Here is a 15935-nt window from a genome sequence, read left to right as displayed (position 1 = left end):
ATTCCACTAACATGCAATGACAAAAGGAATATGAGATTGCATGCCACCCTTTGTCATGACAAGAGAAAGAATTGCGGCTTCTCTTTTTTACAGGAAGAATTCAGGTTTCAACAGACAGTATGTAGCAGAAAATGATGTGATCACAGAAATATGTTAGATGACAACTGCCACAACAATTCACGATCTTGCATTGCATTATACTATGACAACTACCAAGTTCCAGCTAACCACATAATATTATACTCCCTCCGTTCCATTCTATAGTGCCTATTGTTTTTTGGCACGGAAATTAGCACAAGAGTGTTCTTTACACAAGACCCCCTAGATTAACGATTTGAGATCAGAGTAAAATGAGGGAAATCGGTAACTTCCTAAATTAACATAAGAAATCCCACAAATCTCTCTAGTTGACTCTCCATATATGTGCAGCCAGGTTATATTAAGGAAATAAAAATATTGCTTCCTAAATCTAAGGAATCGTTGGGGTCATGCATTAGGAATCTCAATTAATTGTTTCCTTTTTGTATGGATTTTTTTCACGCATGTAGAGGGGATAATTGAAAAAGAGCCAAGCTACAACCTTATATTCTGAAACAAATGCCAAAAATCTATAGGCATTATAGAAAGGAACGGAGGGAGTACTAAACACTGTACTTCAGTGGAGACACAAATTTGCCGCTAGAGCAAACTTGAAAAAAAAAAGAGAAAACGAGACAATCTTCTTATGTGAAGTTGCATCTGAAGGAGAAAAGAAAATGTTGCCCTCCTTGTCTTCACAAGTTGCAGAGCCTCTTCCAACTTTCGGTATCTATCTTTTTTGCGTATTCTTCAGCCTACATGCACTCCATTCAGTAACCGAAGTTACAAAAAAGCTTCTGGAGAACAATGCATTCGGTCTCTGTTTACACCTGGGAGAGATACACTGCCGGAATAGCTTATTGGTCGCGCGTTAGTAATAAACACTTTTGAGCCAATTAACCCAAATCGTATTTACGGTAGATATCTGCTGCTTTTTTAGAAACTTGAGACTGTTAGATGTGTCTTATTAGTTCTAAGAGAGGTTCAAATCGATCCCGATGTTCATCCCGTTGTACGCAATCGGCGCATACATCCACATATCATCGGAGCTGAGGACCTGCGAGTAGTAAAGAAACCGTTAAGTAACTCAGACAAGCGCATTCGAAAGGGATGAAGCACTGCACCGAACTGTCAAAAGCCTCACCTTGATTTGAAGCTGCAAGAACTTCACATACTGCACCGCCTCCTCAAGCATAGTGCTGATATCTACCTACAGGAGAACACAAGTGTTGCTGTTTGAGTTGTTGCCCTTTATTTGTGATCCACAGTTACTATGAACAACAGCTTTTTTTTGCGAAAACTATGAGGGATGTGTTGCTGAGACTCTTACTTTGGTTCCATTCGGAACAAGTTTCTGCAGTACCTTCAGCTTCTCATTGATCCTTTCTCTTCTTTTCTGTTTCCAACCAAAAAAGAGCATAAATAACTGCTGATTTAGCTATCAACAAAACATTGTTCAGTATCAAACTCAGAGGATCATCTGTCGCTTACCCTTGCATAGAGGCTCTGGGGATCGGTTGTCGGCTGACGGCCAGCCTGAGTCTTTCCCTTCGGGTTAGAGGCAACAGGAGACTCTTGAGAGTCAATTTCAGACGTGCAGCAGCTTATGCTTTGCCCTTTTGTGGTGGCAGCAATGGCGCCATCCTCGCCTCCATGTTGCATGGTCTTCTTTGCCCGCTTCGAGTCGGCCTTCCTCGAGCATTTCCGACCCTGTATTTCAGAAAATTTCAATCAACATTTGCACCGAGCGACGAAAAATTTCTCGTGTACAAAATCATCGAGCACTCACCCTTGTTTCGTCAGCCTCTTTCCCTTGATCCTGGCGCTTTCTCTTGTTAGAAGTGTCATCGATGGAGTCTAGCAGGTTCATGCTAAGATCTTCGCAGCTTGAATCGCCATTCCCATAGGAAGGGTTGAGGATGGCATCCATAAACTGAGATGCACCTTGCTCCTGGACCATATTCAGGTCCAGCCCATTTGAGTCGCCCAAATAGAAGCCCCCGTAATCAGACGGCACATCGAGGATGAGACTACCAACACTGTTGCTACTAGCGGAACTGTACGCATTAGAGCTACCATTACAATGGGCATAGTATGCATCTGAGGCTTGGACAGACCAAGGCAGCTCCTGGTGGTGAGATTCATCGCCATTGGAGGGGAAGGTGCCGAGCAGCTGCTCCATCATCTCCGACTCCTCAGCCTGCGACGATAGTCCAAGCGAGTCCCAGCTCGCCTCCACAATCACTCCTCCAGACTCCATTGTGATATAAGTTTAGGGTGTGTGAGGGAGGTGGTCGGTATGAGGAGAACTGGGCTGTTTGATACACTTATGCTTGCTGAAGGAAAAATGCATGTCACGACAGCTGCATTTATACTGATGAGGATGCTGACGGAAACAAAGCAGTTGCAGGATTAAGAAATGCAAGATCATGCTTAGAGAAATGGACGCCCCACGGCTGGGTATGAACTGTGCTGACAACGACCCTTCCTTCCAAGTATGGCCTGGGAATGCGCACATAATGAACTTAGAAAACTTCAACTGCTAGTTGGTACTAGTTGGTAGACAGGATTGTTGAATTATCCAGGATCACATCTTAAGAAGTCAAGCCAATCAGAACTCGAGTGGCAAGTGTCTCAATGATTGCAGAGAGCCCTCCCTCAGCGCTGTTGCATTAATAGGACAAGGAATCAAACATGCCTGTGGTTCAAAACCGGGGCAAACATGGGATTATCTTAGCAATTAATACAGAATCAGGCATTATGAAAATTGTGGAGAATGTTATTGGAATGAAATAATCCCACCAATAAACTGGAGAGCTGCAGAGAGAGGCTTGCACGACCATGATGGAGGGAATCTGAACATTCTTAAATGCAAGAAAAAAAAAGGATTAGACAGTGTCTCCGATCCTCCGCGTATCCCGATGATTTGCCATCTTATACTCAAAATGTACAGCTTTCCATCCACCCCTATTCCAACAGAATCTGCCCGCAACCTTCATTTCGGTTTCATACTTGTAATACTACATCACCATATCGAAAGATCGCCACTGCGACGCAGAAATTGCACTCCATAGACCTTTTCTGAATAAGTGTACAGAAAAACTAACCCGGAGTAGATCTAGACACGCTGAAAACTGAGAAAATCTGTTCCATTGTGTAACTATCAGATAATATTAATATCTAATGGCCAAACAGGTAACAGTATCAGACAAGATTACCAGAGTCTCACACGTGGACACTTCCACTCTTATCTTGAGATTATGCCATATCTTAGCATGTGGAATCAAAAGACTCTGCACAGTATGGGTCTTACAATGAGCAGACAAATCTGAGCCATTGGGTGATCTGATGATGATATTCTCATTAATTGGATCTGATTTTCGTATATTCAGGAAATTAGGAGATGTGCATGGCCGGGATCTATTGGTCGTGCAAGAAATGAGCTGTACTTCTGTACTGCCCCTTCATCCCCCATAAAGGACTTGCTCTTATTGCCTCTTTGTCCCACACAGAGGATCAACGAAGGGAATAAACAATGCTAGCTAAGATGCTGGCATCGGGAAATGAATCGAAAGGAGCAAGATGGTGTGCTTTCTTTACAACTGTCCTTTTATCTGTATAAAAATCAGGAACTTCCAAATATTTGGCAGCCAAATCATACAAAGTGAATTTTGATACCACAATAGCAAAAAAAAAAAAATCAATGTTAGGCATAGAAATGAATAGTATGGGTCACAGAACATACCCTCAATGCAAAAGCACTTTTCATATGTGCCTGACCCCTAGAAGATCCAACTGCATCACGAGCAAGCCGAATTGCGCAAGATTTTTCCCTTGAAAGCCTTCAAATCTGAAGGGGAAACATGAAATCCTCCTTAGGTCATAGAAGCACAGAACCACTAATCATATGTGCATAGAAAGATAGCCTTGTTGAGGTCATATTAACATTAAACAACACTGACGAATTTAATTAACCTAATAAAAAATGACATGCATTTTGACGTGTATTCGAGATAATACTGTTTACCTCTGGAGGTTGAGGTTGAATATTCACTAATTTTTCTGTTCTTTTTTCGGTCCTGCATATCAAGGAGGAAATGGTATCAAAATTATGCATGCTTATTGAAAACGTAAATTTATGTGTACTACATTCATGGATATTTTTAAGCATTGTATCAGGCAATTTTAGCCAATTGGGATGCCAGATCCCCTCGGCGCCAAGTCCTGATTATTTGCTTAATTTTTTACTATGTTATATTTCTTAGTGTCACTTTCAGTTTTTGGAAATGGTACATCGGTTTCAATTGACCAGAAAATAAGGGCAAGTCTGAATAATAATCGACGTTACAGATTGACTTGAACATAAATGTCAATATGATAGAATGCCCAGGAACACAAATCTTGGATACAATATATTTCAGAATTATTCAGTGGACAGTTGTCAAACAACATTCTAATCAAATAGTCAGACAACAACATCTATGACTTTTGATACATGGACAGTTTTTACTACTGTACTAAATAGTACCTCTGTCCATACAAAGATGTCTTGGATTTGTCTAAATTTGGATGTATCTATACACTAAGATACATCCAAATTTAGACAAATCTAAGACATCCTTTATGGACGGAGGGAGTATTAATTTATGGAACTCTATGCTATACATTGAAATGACAGGGAATGGTTAAAAAAAAGTATATCAAACATGTGAAATTGCATCCTAAAAAACTTGGCTGCAGAGTTACAGCCACAATAGAAGTTTGCTGCATAGTTACTGATACAAGAAATATTTGCTGCAGCAATGCTACAGGAAAGTAAACTAGTACATCAATATAACTATTGTGGGTTACAAAAATTACAGTAGGTTCTTCTGCTGCAGCAAGCATTGAAACCTATCTAGCTCCCTACGATAACATGAATAATATAACTTAAAAGTAATGGAATAAAATATTCTTCACGTCTTTGAGCTCAAGTGGAGAAATATACCTCTTGATATGTTATGAACTAAAAGATGGATGATTTGGATGTGTTGCAGTATCAAAATGTTATTCTCCTCAACTTAACAATGTTTTTTTTTTTCTCCACACTTCCACAACTATGATATTACCATGAAAATAAAACAGCAGAAAAACAGGTAGATTGGTTTAATTATCTTGCACTTACATAAAATCTGTGTGCAATTACAGATTATTATAAAACTTAATCTTTGCCATCTCAAAGCCCATCCACATTTTACCTCTACCTAAAATACCCCAAAATGAGATGACTAAAGATAGAAGAACATGTATCATACTTCAAAGTATTTATATGCATCAGTAATGTGAAGAGGTCAAACTAAAAATTATAATTCAATAATAGAGAATGAACTAGACATCAGAGAATACACATAAAGAACTGAAGGTCAAATGCTAATAAAATATTGCAAAAGCATTTCCATGTCTATGGCGATTTCAAGTCAAACAGCACATAGCATCTTTGATCGGCACAGCCAGAAAGAAAGTACTATCAACAATTGAGTTTAGCTCAGAGATCAACAGGGCCTGAATACTTCCCCTAACAAGACCCAGCAGCAAACTTTTAAGAAGATATACTAGTGAACAATACCTAAGGACCATACACAATTGCATCCTGGACAAAGACCTTTACTGCAGAGTTGCTGCTATAGTAAAGATAAATAGTACAGAAATAAAGCTAGAATAGAGACTAGGGTCAAAGAAAAAGGTAAGAGGAGCATGCAAACTCTCATGAAGTACAAGTAGGTTCTCCTGCTGCAGCAAGGATTGAAACCTATCTCCTCCTTGCAGTAATATGAACATCCTCAATAAATATACCTTAAAATAACTGCAACAAAAATCGTCGCTTGTTTAAGCTTAAGTGGGATTAACATGGATAGTTTTGGATGTGTCCAGAACATACCAGTTAAATTGTTTTCCACAGCAATGTCATGAAACCAAAGTAACAGAAAACCATGTGAAAAATGGCTTGTTGTAGGTAAATAAATCTGTGCAAAATACAGACTATCAATAGAAATATCTTAGTCTACCTAGCCCATCTGCATTTTAGCACAACACAAAAATACCCCCAAATAAGATGATTAAACAGAAGAATGCTTCAAATAATTCATATGCATGGACAAACACATGAGCCAAGAAGTCTAATTGAATGCAATCATTAAGAAACCAGATATGAACTAAAGTCAGAGAATAAACATAAAGAACTGAAGGTCAAAGGCTAATAACATAATGCAGAAGTGTTTACAAGCCTACACAGCTGATTCAAGTCAAGCAGCACATAGCATCTTCGATTAGCATGACCAAAAAGAAAGTGTCAACAATGATTTTAACTCAAAAATTAGTGCTGATGTCTAGATACATCTCCTCCCTAAGACCTAGTAGCCAAATTTAAGATTCAGTAATGTTGAAGAGCTAAGAGACCCTTGAAGATGGGTACCTAAGGAACGTAGGATGTTCCCATTTCATTGCCAGGCTTCAAATGTACTTGCATGTAACATCAGTTATCTTGACAATTGCTTAGGTAGGGGTGTAGGCTGACCAATCTTAATGCAATGGAGCTTTTCACTACCAAGCCTCATCGTAGTCATAAATTGATAGTTAGAAGATCGACATGTGTACCTATATCTTTGACAAGATTTTACGGTTGCATCAAATTATTAAGTTTTGCACAGAATTACTCCAGAAAACTGAACAATAATAGAACTACTGAAACCTGAACAATACATTGAAATAAACTTACAAGCTCTGACTCAATTGAGATTTGCGACCTTACATTTGTCCAGATATCAAAGATCTAGTATGTAGGATAGCACCCAGCCATGATTTTTGAGTCGCCGAGTCAAGCCAACTCGCCATTACTGCAGCTAGTGACTTGCTGGCTTGACTCGGCGACTTGGCTTGATTAGTTGCCCCAAGTCGACATGGCAGTAAAAAGAGCACTACCGCACTTGATTCTCTCCTTTGCATAGCCCATTGATGCCATATGAGGAAAGTTGGCCTGTCATCTATCGCAGCCAAGCCGGTCAGGCCCCAGCACGGCCCAGCTAATCGCTCCCAGCCTTACCCACTCGCTAAACCTAGCACCCCGTCACATGAATCCTCCTAGTCCCGCCAGTCCATAGGCGCACTCCTGCATGCAGCCTCGCTCGAGCCTATCCCCTCAAACCATCTCCTTCCTCTGCGCCGCCGGTGAGGAGCAGCGATAGCCTCTCCTCTCGAGCTCTGCCCTTTCTCTCCCTTTGCATCTCTTTATCTCTGAAATCTTGAGGTAGGAGAGAGCCTATATCCCCCCCCCCCCCCCCCCCAAAAAAAAATATGGCAGGCGATTGGCAACTAGGCCATGAGTCGAGTCGCTTGCACGACCCAGCCACCCCACGCCGACTCGGCGACTATACGGCAACTCAAAAAACATGCACCCAGCAACATAACAAAGAACCACCCAAACATCACAAGAACAATGGGAAATAAAAAAATCTCAGCCTCCTCTTTCGATGCATATATACACATCCACCATGCAAACACGAAATCAAATGAACACAAGCAATTCCAAATAAAATTGCTGCTACCAGACACCTTTTGAGCCACAAATGCCATAAGGACCAAAGTAACTCAACCCTACTGTTATTCTTTTAAAGTTAACCAAACTATGGCTAGAGCTTTATCAAAGCATTTCAAAAGAAAGATATGGCACCTTATTATAGAATTCAAATTTGACTCAAATCATGGTATTCTGATAGGCTAGAAAGGACAAAAACAATATACCGGTCACCTGCATTATTGTGGTAAAATTTAGGATCTGGGTACATCACACAAGATAAAATTTGACAAAAACATCAGAACTAAGAAATGCTCTATATCCAATGATATCCGCAGTGGTTGATGCCTCTGAGTTGACTTTTAGACTGTTTTACTGATCTCATAACAACGTAATACATGATACATAGCCTTATGACTACTCTTATTCAACTGCTAATTGCTGCTCATCTCTAAAAACTACACCAGCACAAGCCTAGTTATGCTTTTGAGAAAGTTTGAGTACACTCTGACGTTGAGCTCTTTCCTCTCAACAGAAAACAGCAGAGATTGCTACTCCAAAGCACCATCACAGACAAGACACAACAAATACTGGCACAATATATCAAGGAAACAGGGGCTGATATTGCAGCCCCGTATTCTCAGGCAGACCCATCATCAGATTGAGGTTCTGCACAGCCTGGCCAGATGCCCCCTTCACAAGATTATCTATCTGCATTGTTGAAGAACAAGAAATCACGATTTTCCATCTTAAGTATGCAACATTATTCGCTAGTGTTTGAGCAACTTGAGACACTTACGACAGAGATGATGATGGCCCTTCCAGGAATTCTGTCCTCGAAGACATTCATGAAGCAGTAATTTGATCCAACAACATGGCGTGTGTGAGGAACATTGCTGCCATTTAACAGCTTGACAAATTCTTCACCCTGAAAAGATGCACCGGCAGAATGTTATGATGCTAACAAGAGTAAAGGTGTTTCTCTCAAAATTATAGCTCTCTACAGACAGATAATTTATTCCACTTGATCAAACAAACAAAACCTCATAAGTAGACTTGAGATGCTCATACAAATCACTGACAGTCACTCCAGGTGCCATTTCAACAAACATGGTAGATTGCATCCCACGTTTCTGTTCAACATACAGATAAAAAAAGCAATTGAATTCTACACATTTCTTATGCCTTTAGTGAAGCACACAGCAAACTGTAAAACCAGGAGTTATCTCTGAATATGTGCTTACCATACAGATAAGATTTGGAGTGAAGCTGATAGTAACTTTAGATTCAGCAGCATCTGAAAGTCCTTGTTCAACCTCGGGAACTGAAATGGTGTTATCTCATTGTCAGTAAGGCCACCAAAGCCACAAGGATAGAATATTAAATAATCTGTAACTAGACTGCATTTTACCAAAGGGGGGACAGATATGTTTGTGAACATAACAGTAACAATTTTTTTATTCAAACTAAAAATAATAATAATAAATACGAAACTAATGTCGACTTCAAATGTTTGCAAAAAATATGATTACCATGCCGGTGGCCTTTTATTCCATAAGCATGAATGCCTTCAGCTATCTCGGTGTAAAGATTTGCTTCCTTAGCTCCGCGTCCTAAAGAAATGCAGGTTATAACAAGCAAATTGGCTATCAATTTAGCATTACAAACTTCTATTTTATAATGTTATCTTCAAAAAATACGGACCTGCCCCAGTAACCCCAGATTTTGCATCAATTATAATGTTACTCAGCTTGATCAGTTTTGCCTGCAAGGTAAAATAAAATATGCTAAGAACAACTTAGATACTAACAAGATTAATAAAATGATGACATTTCTTAAGTGAGCATGACACAGTGGCAGAATATTTTGACAAAATTAACGCATGTGAAGATTCTTTCTACCTTTGCAGATATAGCACACTAAGTGAGGCCTATTATGTATAAACCTATTATTATTTGGACCAGAGACTAGGATGACTAAGAACTCTAGTCGATTCCCACCTTTATTAGAGGAACAAGTGGGAGCTGAATAGACGTGGGATAACATCCTGGATTGGCAACAAGCCGAGCATTTCGTATTTCGTCTCGAAGAACCTCTGTCAAACCATACACAGCTTCTTCCTGAACAAACAGAGAAACAGGAAATGAGTTCACAACAAACAAATAAACATAATGACATAGGAGGAACAAAAAAATATCACGGACTACAAAGCATTCTAATTCAAGCCCCCAAAGGTACTATATAGAAAACATTGATGGAACATGTCAATAGGAATCCAAGTTGGTAATCAACTGCTGAACTTGGAACTTAAGAACTGAGTAACAGCAATATAACCAATGGAAGTTATAAAGTTTTTAGGGGAAACTAGAAAAAAACCTGAAGTTCTGGTGCCCTATGAGCATGACCATACCACTCTGCGTACTCATTGATGTCACGCAATCGGAAATCCTGCAAACATGGTAAGTCACTCATAAGAATCATGGGACGTTCAGTGGCAACCAAGGCGATATCTACATAAACAAAGCATGAGTTTGCGTAGAGCATACCGCGGAGAGATCAACAATCTTCAGTTGCTGGGGTAAATCTCTAATAATTTCCTGATAAAAAACTTGCAATCAGACTTTGCTTGAAATGTGTTCAGAATAGCATCTTATGGACAACAGAGTGAATAACTGGATTCCTTTACAAATTCAGCAATTGGCATAAAACATTTCAGAAAAGGCATGATGAAAATAAATAACCTGTGTTGTTCCATGTGGCAAGCAACAAAAAACAGCATCAACTTTTGAAAAATCTGCATCTTTTACTGCAACTAAATTTGGCAGGTCCTGCAATATTGAAAGAGGATCACCCGTATGCCAACACAAATTCACATAAAGAAATGTGCTACTGCTTAAAAGTTCATAAAATCTTAATATGCAATGATGAAGCATCACATGTGGAGGAAGAGAAGAAAAAAAATCTTACCTGTGTTATCAAGTGAGGAAATACAGAGCAAAACTGTTGACCAGCTTTTCTATCTGCGGTCATCACTGTGATACGAAACTGAGGGTGGTTTGCTAGAAGCCGAACAATCTGTTAGCATGAGTGTACGTTAATACATTAGCAACTGAACCAAAATAAGACCAGAACATGGCGATCATAGCACATTAATGTTGAACCGGAAAAGCAAAAGAGGACAGTGCATAGACTACGGGTTTGTGCCAAACTAAACCCACCCTGCCAAATTTTTGGTAATAGTGCCCAAGAATTTGCCAGGTGAAACAAAGCTATCCCTGCATGACAAGGCGTGAACAAAGATGGAAAATGAGAGGGAAAACGAGAAGAACCTCAGCTCCAGTATAACCGCTGGCTCCCAGCACTGCAATGCGCACCTCCTCCCCTGATTGAACTGCTGATGTCTTGGGAGAGTATTGTTTTTGTGGCGAAGAGGCGATGGATGCCCTCACCCGGTGCCAAGAGCATCCAAGCTACAACATATACCACCATTTTCATCAGTATGTAGAGTAAACAAAAGTCGACGTCGGGATTTATTTATTTAGTGAAGAAAGAAGATGGAAAGAAAATTTACCTTGGGAGATGTCTTGAGCATGAAACCACTGCATGGCTTGAAACTAGATCCAACAAGGGCTCCATTCTACACATAAACTCGCGGGTCATACCCTTTCTGAATTGAATCAATTCGCCAGAGACAGCTCTTGCAAGTGGGCGAACAAAATGGAAAATAAGGAACGAAAAGGCAGGCCGGGGGTCACCTTTTGGGCCAATCCGGCGCGCGCCGGAGCCGCACCGCCGAGCGCCGTGGATCCCATATCCGGCACGAGGAGGACTCAGGCTGCCGCGAGCGAAACCAGCGGGCGGTGTAGGCGGGGAACTGGCAAATCGGAAGGGAGTGAAACACAGATGGAAGCAGAGTGGCGAGAAGTGTGACGAGAGCAAGTGCGACTGTATAAATACCTGGCGGCGGCGGCTAGGGGATGGTTGGTGGTGGGCGGCGCTGACCGCCGTCTTGTGGCGGCGCTGGTGGATTAGGTGGACGGAGAGGGTTGCAGTTGGTGACGTAGGGTTAGCCTCCAGGATGTGGGCAGACTAAAACAAATCGCTCCACACTACAACAGCTAAAAAAAATCGGGTTAATTGCTACTCCCTCGGAGAGCCAGTTCCGTACCATTAAAAGATCAAGACTTTAGAAAAATACCACCGGAAGATTGGCCTTGAGAAAAATACCACTGAAAGTTTACTCACTCCGTTATTGAAATATAGCATCACCGTGAACTCCGCGTGAATTGGAGCTAAAAACAAATGAATCAGGGGGAAAGTATTAGGGGATTAAGGGAAAAATATAAGAGTTAGGCAAGAAAAATTCATAGGATTAGGGGAGATTGCCCGTATGAAACTTCAGCAGCATACATCCCCTCTCAAATCTCTGCTCGATTGTCTTAGCAACTATAGAATCCCCAAGAATAACTCTACACCATCAACATGAAAACAAGAGGGAACGAGAGAAGAGAGGGTGGAGGGAGGGCGCACCATGAGGAGAGGCCGGAAGAGCCGCCACCAGGAGGTACCCCGCCGACGCAGGTGGTCTTCGTGCTCCCCTCCTTGTTCTGCTGCCTGAGTTAGAGTTATGTGCGTGGATGAGGTGGGGCTGAGACTGAGAGCTGATGGTTTCAGTCAATTTGGCCCAGCTGATGAGGTGGTGGGGCTTAGAGCTGGTCTGGTTTCAGTTAATTTGGCCCAGCTCACGTGGACTTCACGGTGATGGTAGAAATCAGTTCTAAAGCCCAATCTTTCAGTGGTATTTTTCTAAAACAAAGATCTTTTGATGGTATAGAACCAATTTTTCCAAATAACTGCGGAGCTCGGGTGAGAGCGGTCACGAGGGATGTGGGTGCGGGAGAGCTAGGACGCCGACGGGCCGGAGCGGCTCATCGACGCTGCCTCACAGGAGGACGGGAACTGGAGCGCTGGACGGTACGATCGATCTGCGGCATACAAGAGGTCAAAGGACTCGCCGACCACCCTTCCCCCGCGCGCCGGAGAGGGAGAACGCGCAAGAGGCCGCCGCCGGGAACCAGGACGGCGCGTGCGGGGAGTTCCCGGGTAGGAGACGGGGCGGGGGGCGGTGGCCGGTGGGTCCCTTTTTCCACATGGATCGGGATTCACGAGGTTGATCATAGGAAATAGCAGATCACACAATTTGTTCCGTCGGTGTCTTTTTTTTTTTTGCTAAGGGCATCTCCAGCGGCACGACGCTAACGGACGATCAGCGACCGTTTTCGTTCGCCGTGACCGGAAATGCGTGACCGAACCGTCCGTAGAGACGCAAACCTGGCCTAAATATGCGCCAGGTTTGCGTCTCCGCGGACGCTCGGCAGTCGCGGAATCTGCCCGAAAAGGGTACATCCGGGCCTGATCAGCAGTGACTAGGTAAGCAAAAAGAATTTTTCATTACTATTGATTGGCCGAAAGGACCATCTTTACAGAGATGGTTAGTCGAGTTAACCTAAAACTACAACGGCCGTACCTACTCGCCGTCGCGCGGCCTACACCGGCCTCGGTTACTCGCAGTCGCGCGCCCTACTACTGGCCGCCGGAAGGGTCGGTGGCGGCGTCGAAGCGGGAGCGCTTCACGCCCTCCGCGCACTCCGCGCGCCGCGCACGCCGGCGATCGGACATCTCGTCCTGCCGCCGCTGCGGCGTTCGAGGGCCTCGGCCAGGGAGCTGTCCCACAGGGCCGTCGCCTAGGCAATGGCCACCTTGGTAGCCGCCGCCTCCGCCGCCGCCCGGGCCTCCTCCTCCGCCGCCGCCTGGACCGCTGCCACCGCCGCGTCCTTGTTCGCCTGGACCGCCGCCTGGATCGCCGCCATGTTGGCGACGAAGCGGGCCCTGTCCCTAGCCGCTGCCACCGCTTCGTCCCTGGCGGCGATGGTGGCCTCCAGCTCGCGGTTCTCCTGCTCGACCCGCGCGGGAGAAGGGCCCCTACGCTGGAGCGAGTCCAGGTCGGAGCACATTAACCCCCGAGCCATGGCCATTGCATAGCTGTGGGCTTCCTCCTCCGCCACCCAAGCCTGACGGCGCTGGACGTCCCTAGCCAGGGACTCGAAGGACGCGAGCAGAATCCGCTGGTCGCCGGCGCACTCGAAGCGCATGGGCACGGGGACGTCGTCGTCCGCGATGTCGTGGATGACGGCGTCGGCCGGAGGGGCCGCGATGGTCGCCCGCGCCTCCGCGAGCTCGGCCCTGGCGTCGGCAAGCTTGGCCATGGCGTTGGCGATCTCCGCCCTGGTCGCCGCGAGGCGCCCTTCCGCGCGCTCTGCCGCCTCCGCCTCCGCGACCTCCGCCTCCGCCGCCGCCACCTCCAGGTCCAGCTGCTAGGCCTCAACGCCGGCGGCGGCTACCTCCTCCTCCTCCTCCGGGTGGAGCTGGCGGCACATGTGAACAACGTGCTCCCAATTCATGTGGTCGGCCATGGATGGATGGTAGCTTGAGGTGTGTCCGCCGCCCCCGCCGGTGTCCACCATATATAGCCACGGCGGGGCGGGAAACAGCGATGGCGCGCAGGGCGTTTCCCGCGCGCGCGAAACGGGGCGAAACTTGCCAATGTATTGGGAAAGCGCGGGAACGATCGTCGTCGCGCGGGAACAGTTAATCGCCGGCGGTAGTCCTCGACGGGACGTAAACCGCCATTAGCGAGCTTGACGCTATCTCCGGTTAAAAAATGCGTCCGTACCGCTGGAGGTACCCAAGACGCAAACGGTCGCCCTGGGCCACATCGCGTCCGCAGGCCGACGCAAACGGACATTTCGGACGTCCGAAATGCGTCGGCCCGCTGGAGATGCCCTAACAGGGGTTTGTTGCGAGAAACACCACATTATTTGATTATTGGGAAAATCTACTGAGAGGCGCCGCATTGCTGGCCCTTCCGTGCGACGCCTCGCGATTAGAAAACGTGCATCGCACTGATACGTCTCCGACGTATCGATAATTTCTTATGTTCCATGTCACATTATTGATGTTATCTACATGTTTTATGCACACTTTATGTCATATTCGTGCATTTTCTGGAACTAACCTATTAACAAGATGCCGAAGTGCCGATTCTTTGTTTTCTGCTGTTTTTGGTTTCAGAAATCCTAGTAACGAAATATTCTCGGAATTGGACGAAATCAACGCCCAGGGTCCTATTTTGCCACGAAGCTTCCAGAAGTCCGAAGAGGAGACGAAGAGGGACCACGAGGGGGCCACACCCTAGGGCGGCGTGGCCCCCCCCCTTGGCCGCGCGGCCCTGTGGTGTGGGGCCCTCGTGCCGCCTCCTGACCTGCCCTTCCGCCTACTTAAAGCCTCCGTTGCGAAAACCCCAGTACCGAGAGCCACGATACGGAAAACCTTCCAGAGACGCCGCCGTCGCCGATCCCATCTCGGGGGATCCAGGAGATCGCCTCCAGCACCCTGCCGGAGAGGGGAATCATCTCCCGGAGGACTCTACGCCACCATGGTCGCCTCCGGTGTGATGTGTGAGTAGTCTACCCCTGGACTATGGGTCCATAGCAGTAGCTAGATGGTTGTCTTCTCCCCATTGTGCTATCATTGTCGGATCTTGTGAGCTGCCTAACATGATCAAGATCATCTATCTGTAATTCTATATGTTGCGTTTGTTGGGATCCGATGAATAGAGAATACTTGTTATGTTGATTATCAAAATTATATCTATGTGTTGTTTATGATCTTGCATGCTCTCCGTTACTAGTAGATGCTCTGGCCAAGTAGATGCTTGTAACTCCAAGAGGGAGTATTTATGCTCGATAGTGGGTTCATGCCTGCATTGACACCGGGACAAAGTGATGAAAGTTCTAAGGTTGTGTTGTGCTGTTGCCACTAGGGATAAAACATTGATGCTATGTCTAAGGATGTAGTTGTTGATTACATTACGCACCATACTTAATGCAATTGTCTGTTGCTTTGCAACTTAATACTGGAGGGGGTTCGGATGATAACCTGAAGGTGGACTTTTTAGGCATAGATGCAGTTGGATGGCGGTCTATGTACTTTGTCGTAATGCCCAATTAAATCTCACTATACTCATCATGATATGTATGTGCATGGTCATGCCCTCTTTATTTGTCAATTGCCCAACTGTAATTTGTTCACCCAACATGCTGTTTGTCTTATGGGAGAGACACCTCTAGTGAACCGTGGACCCCGGTCCAATTCTCTATCTTGAAATACAATCTCTGCAATACTTGTTCTCTTGTTTTCTGCAAATAATCATCTTCCACACAATACGGTTAATCCTTTGTTACAGCAA

General features: G+C 44.6%; 2 protein-coding genes across 7 annotated transcripts; both read right to left on the bottom strand.

Annotated features, from left to right (window-relative positions):
• Positions 1-238: 238 nt before the first annotated feature.
• Positions 239-3898, bottom strand: LOC127293825 (uncharacterized). The gene is made up of 5 exons (XM_051323497.2): positions 1868-3898; positions 1570-1788; positions 1409-1474; positions 1223-1288; positions 239-1135 (listed from the first exon to the last, which is right to left on the bottom strand). Exons 1-5 carry the CDS (start codon positions 2336-2338, stop codon positions 1052-1054), a joined length of 906 nt encoding a protein of 301 aa, XP_051179457.1. The 5' UTR covers positions 2339-3898; the 3' UTR covers positions 239-1051.
• Positions 3899-7837: 3939 nt separating this feature from the next.
• On the bottom strand, positions 7838-12287 carry LOC127293824 (probable N-acetyl-gamma-glutamyl-phosphate reductase, chloroplastic). Of its 6 annotated transcripts, none has more exons than XM_051323491.2 (17): positions 12158-12287; positions 11796-11919; positions 11585-11745; positions 11383-11501; positions 11199-11264; positions 10957-11097; positions 10595-10702; positions 10369-10455; positions 10174-10224; positions 10004-10075; positions 9628-9747; positions 9332-9392; positions 9160-9240; positions 8872-8951; positions 8671-8760; positions 8427-8555; positions 7838-8338 (listed from the first exon to the last, which is right to left on the bottom strand). In XM_051323491.2, the coding sequence occupies exons 4-17, from the start codon at positions 11437-11439 to the stop codon at positions 8231-8233; spliced, it is 1251 nt and encodes a 416-aa protein (XP_051179451.1). In that variant the 5' UTR covers positions 11440-11501; positions 11585-11745; positions 11796-11919; positions 12158-12287; the 3' UTR covers positions 7838-8230. The 6 variants fall into 6 exon arrangements, with proteins under 6 accessions (XP_051179451.1, XP_051179450.1, XP_051179452.1 ...); XM_051323490.2 differs by having other exon boundaries at positions 11585-11736; XM_051323492.2 differs by having other exon boundaries at positions 11826-11919.
• Positions 12288-15935: the final 3648 nt, after the last annotated feature.

The sequence above is a fragment of the Lolium perenne genome, chromosome 4 (genome assembly GCF_019359855.2).
Source record: "Lolium perenne isolate Kyuss_39 chromosome 4, Kyuss_2.0, whole genome shotgun sequence".
NCBI classification, from domain to species: Eukaryota; Viridiplantae; Streptophyta; class Magnoliopsida; order Poales; family Poaceae; genus Lolium; species Lolium perenne.
Note: the sequence above shows the minus strand (reverse complement) of the source record. Positions and strands in the feature narration are given on the sequence as shown.

Bases quoted from the DNA above. Each gene is read 5' to 3' on its own strand.
- LOC127293825 (XM_051323497.2), bottom strand. From the start codon at position 2,338: ATGGAGTCTGGAGGAGTGATTGTGGAGGCGAGCTGGGACTCGCTTGGA. The intron at 1,289-1,408 runs GTAAGAGTCTCA...GTTCTCCTGTAG, and splicing joins TTGTTCCGAATGGAACCAAA to GTAGATATCAGCACTATGCT. The intron at 1,136-1,222 runs GTGAGGCTTTTG...TACTACTCGCAG, and splicing joins TCTTGCAGCTTCAAATCAAG to GTCCTCAGCTCCGATGATAT.
- LOC127293824 (XM_051323491.2), bottom strand. From the start codon at position 11,439: ATGGGATCCACGGCGCTCGGCGGTGCGGCTCCGGCGCGCGCCGGATTG. The intron at 8,952-9,159 runs GTAATCATATTT...ACACCATTTCAG, and splicing joins AATAAAAGGCCACCGGCATG to TTCCCGAGGTTGAACAAGGA. The intron at 8,556-8,670 runs GTTTTGTTTGTT...GCATCTTTTCAG, and splicing joins ATCTCAAGTCTACTTATGAG to GGTGAAGAATTTGTCAAGCT.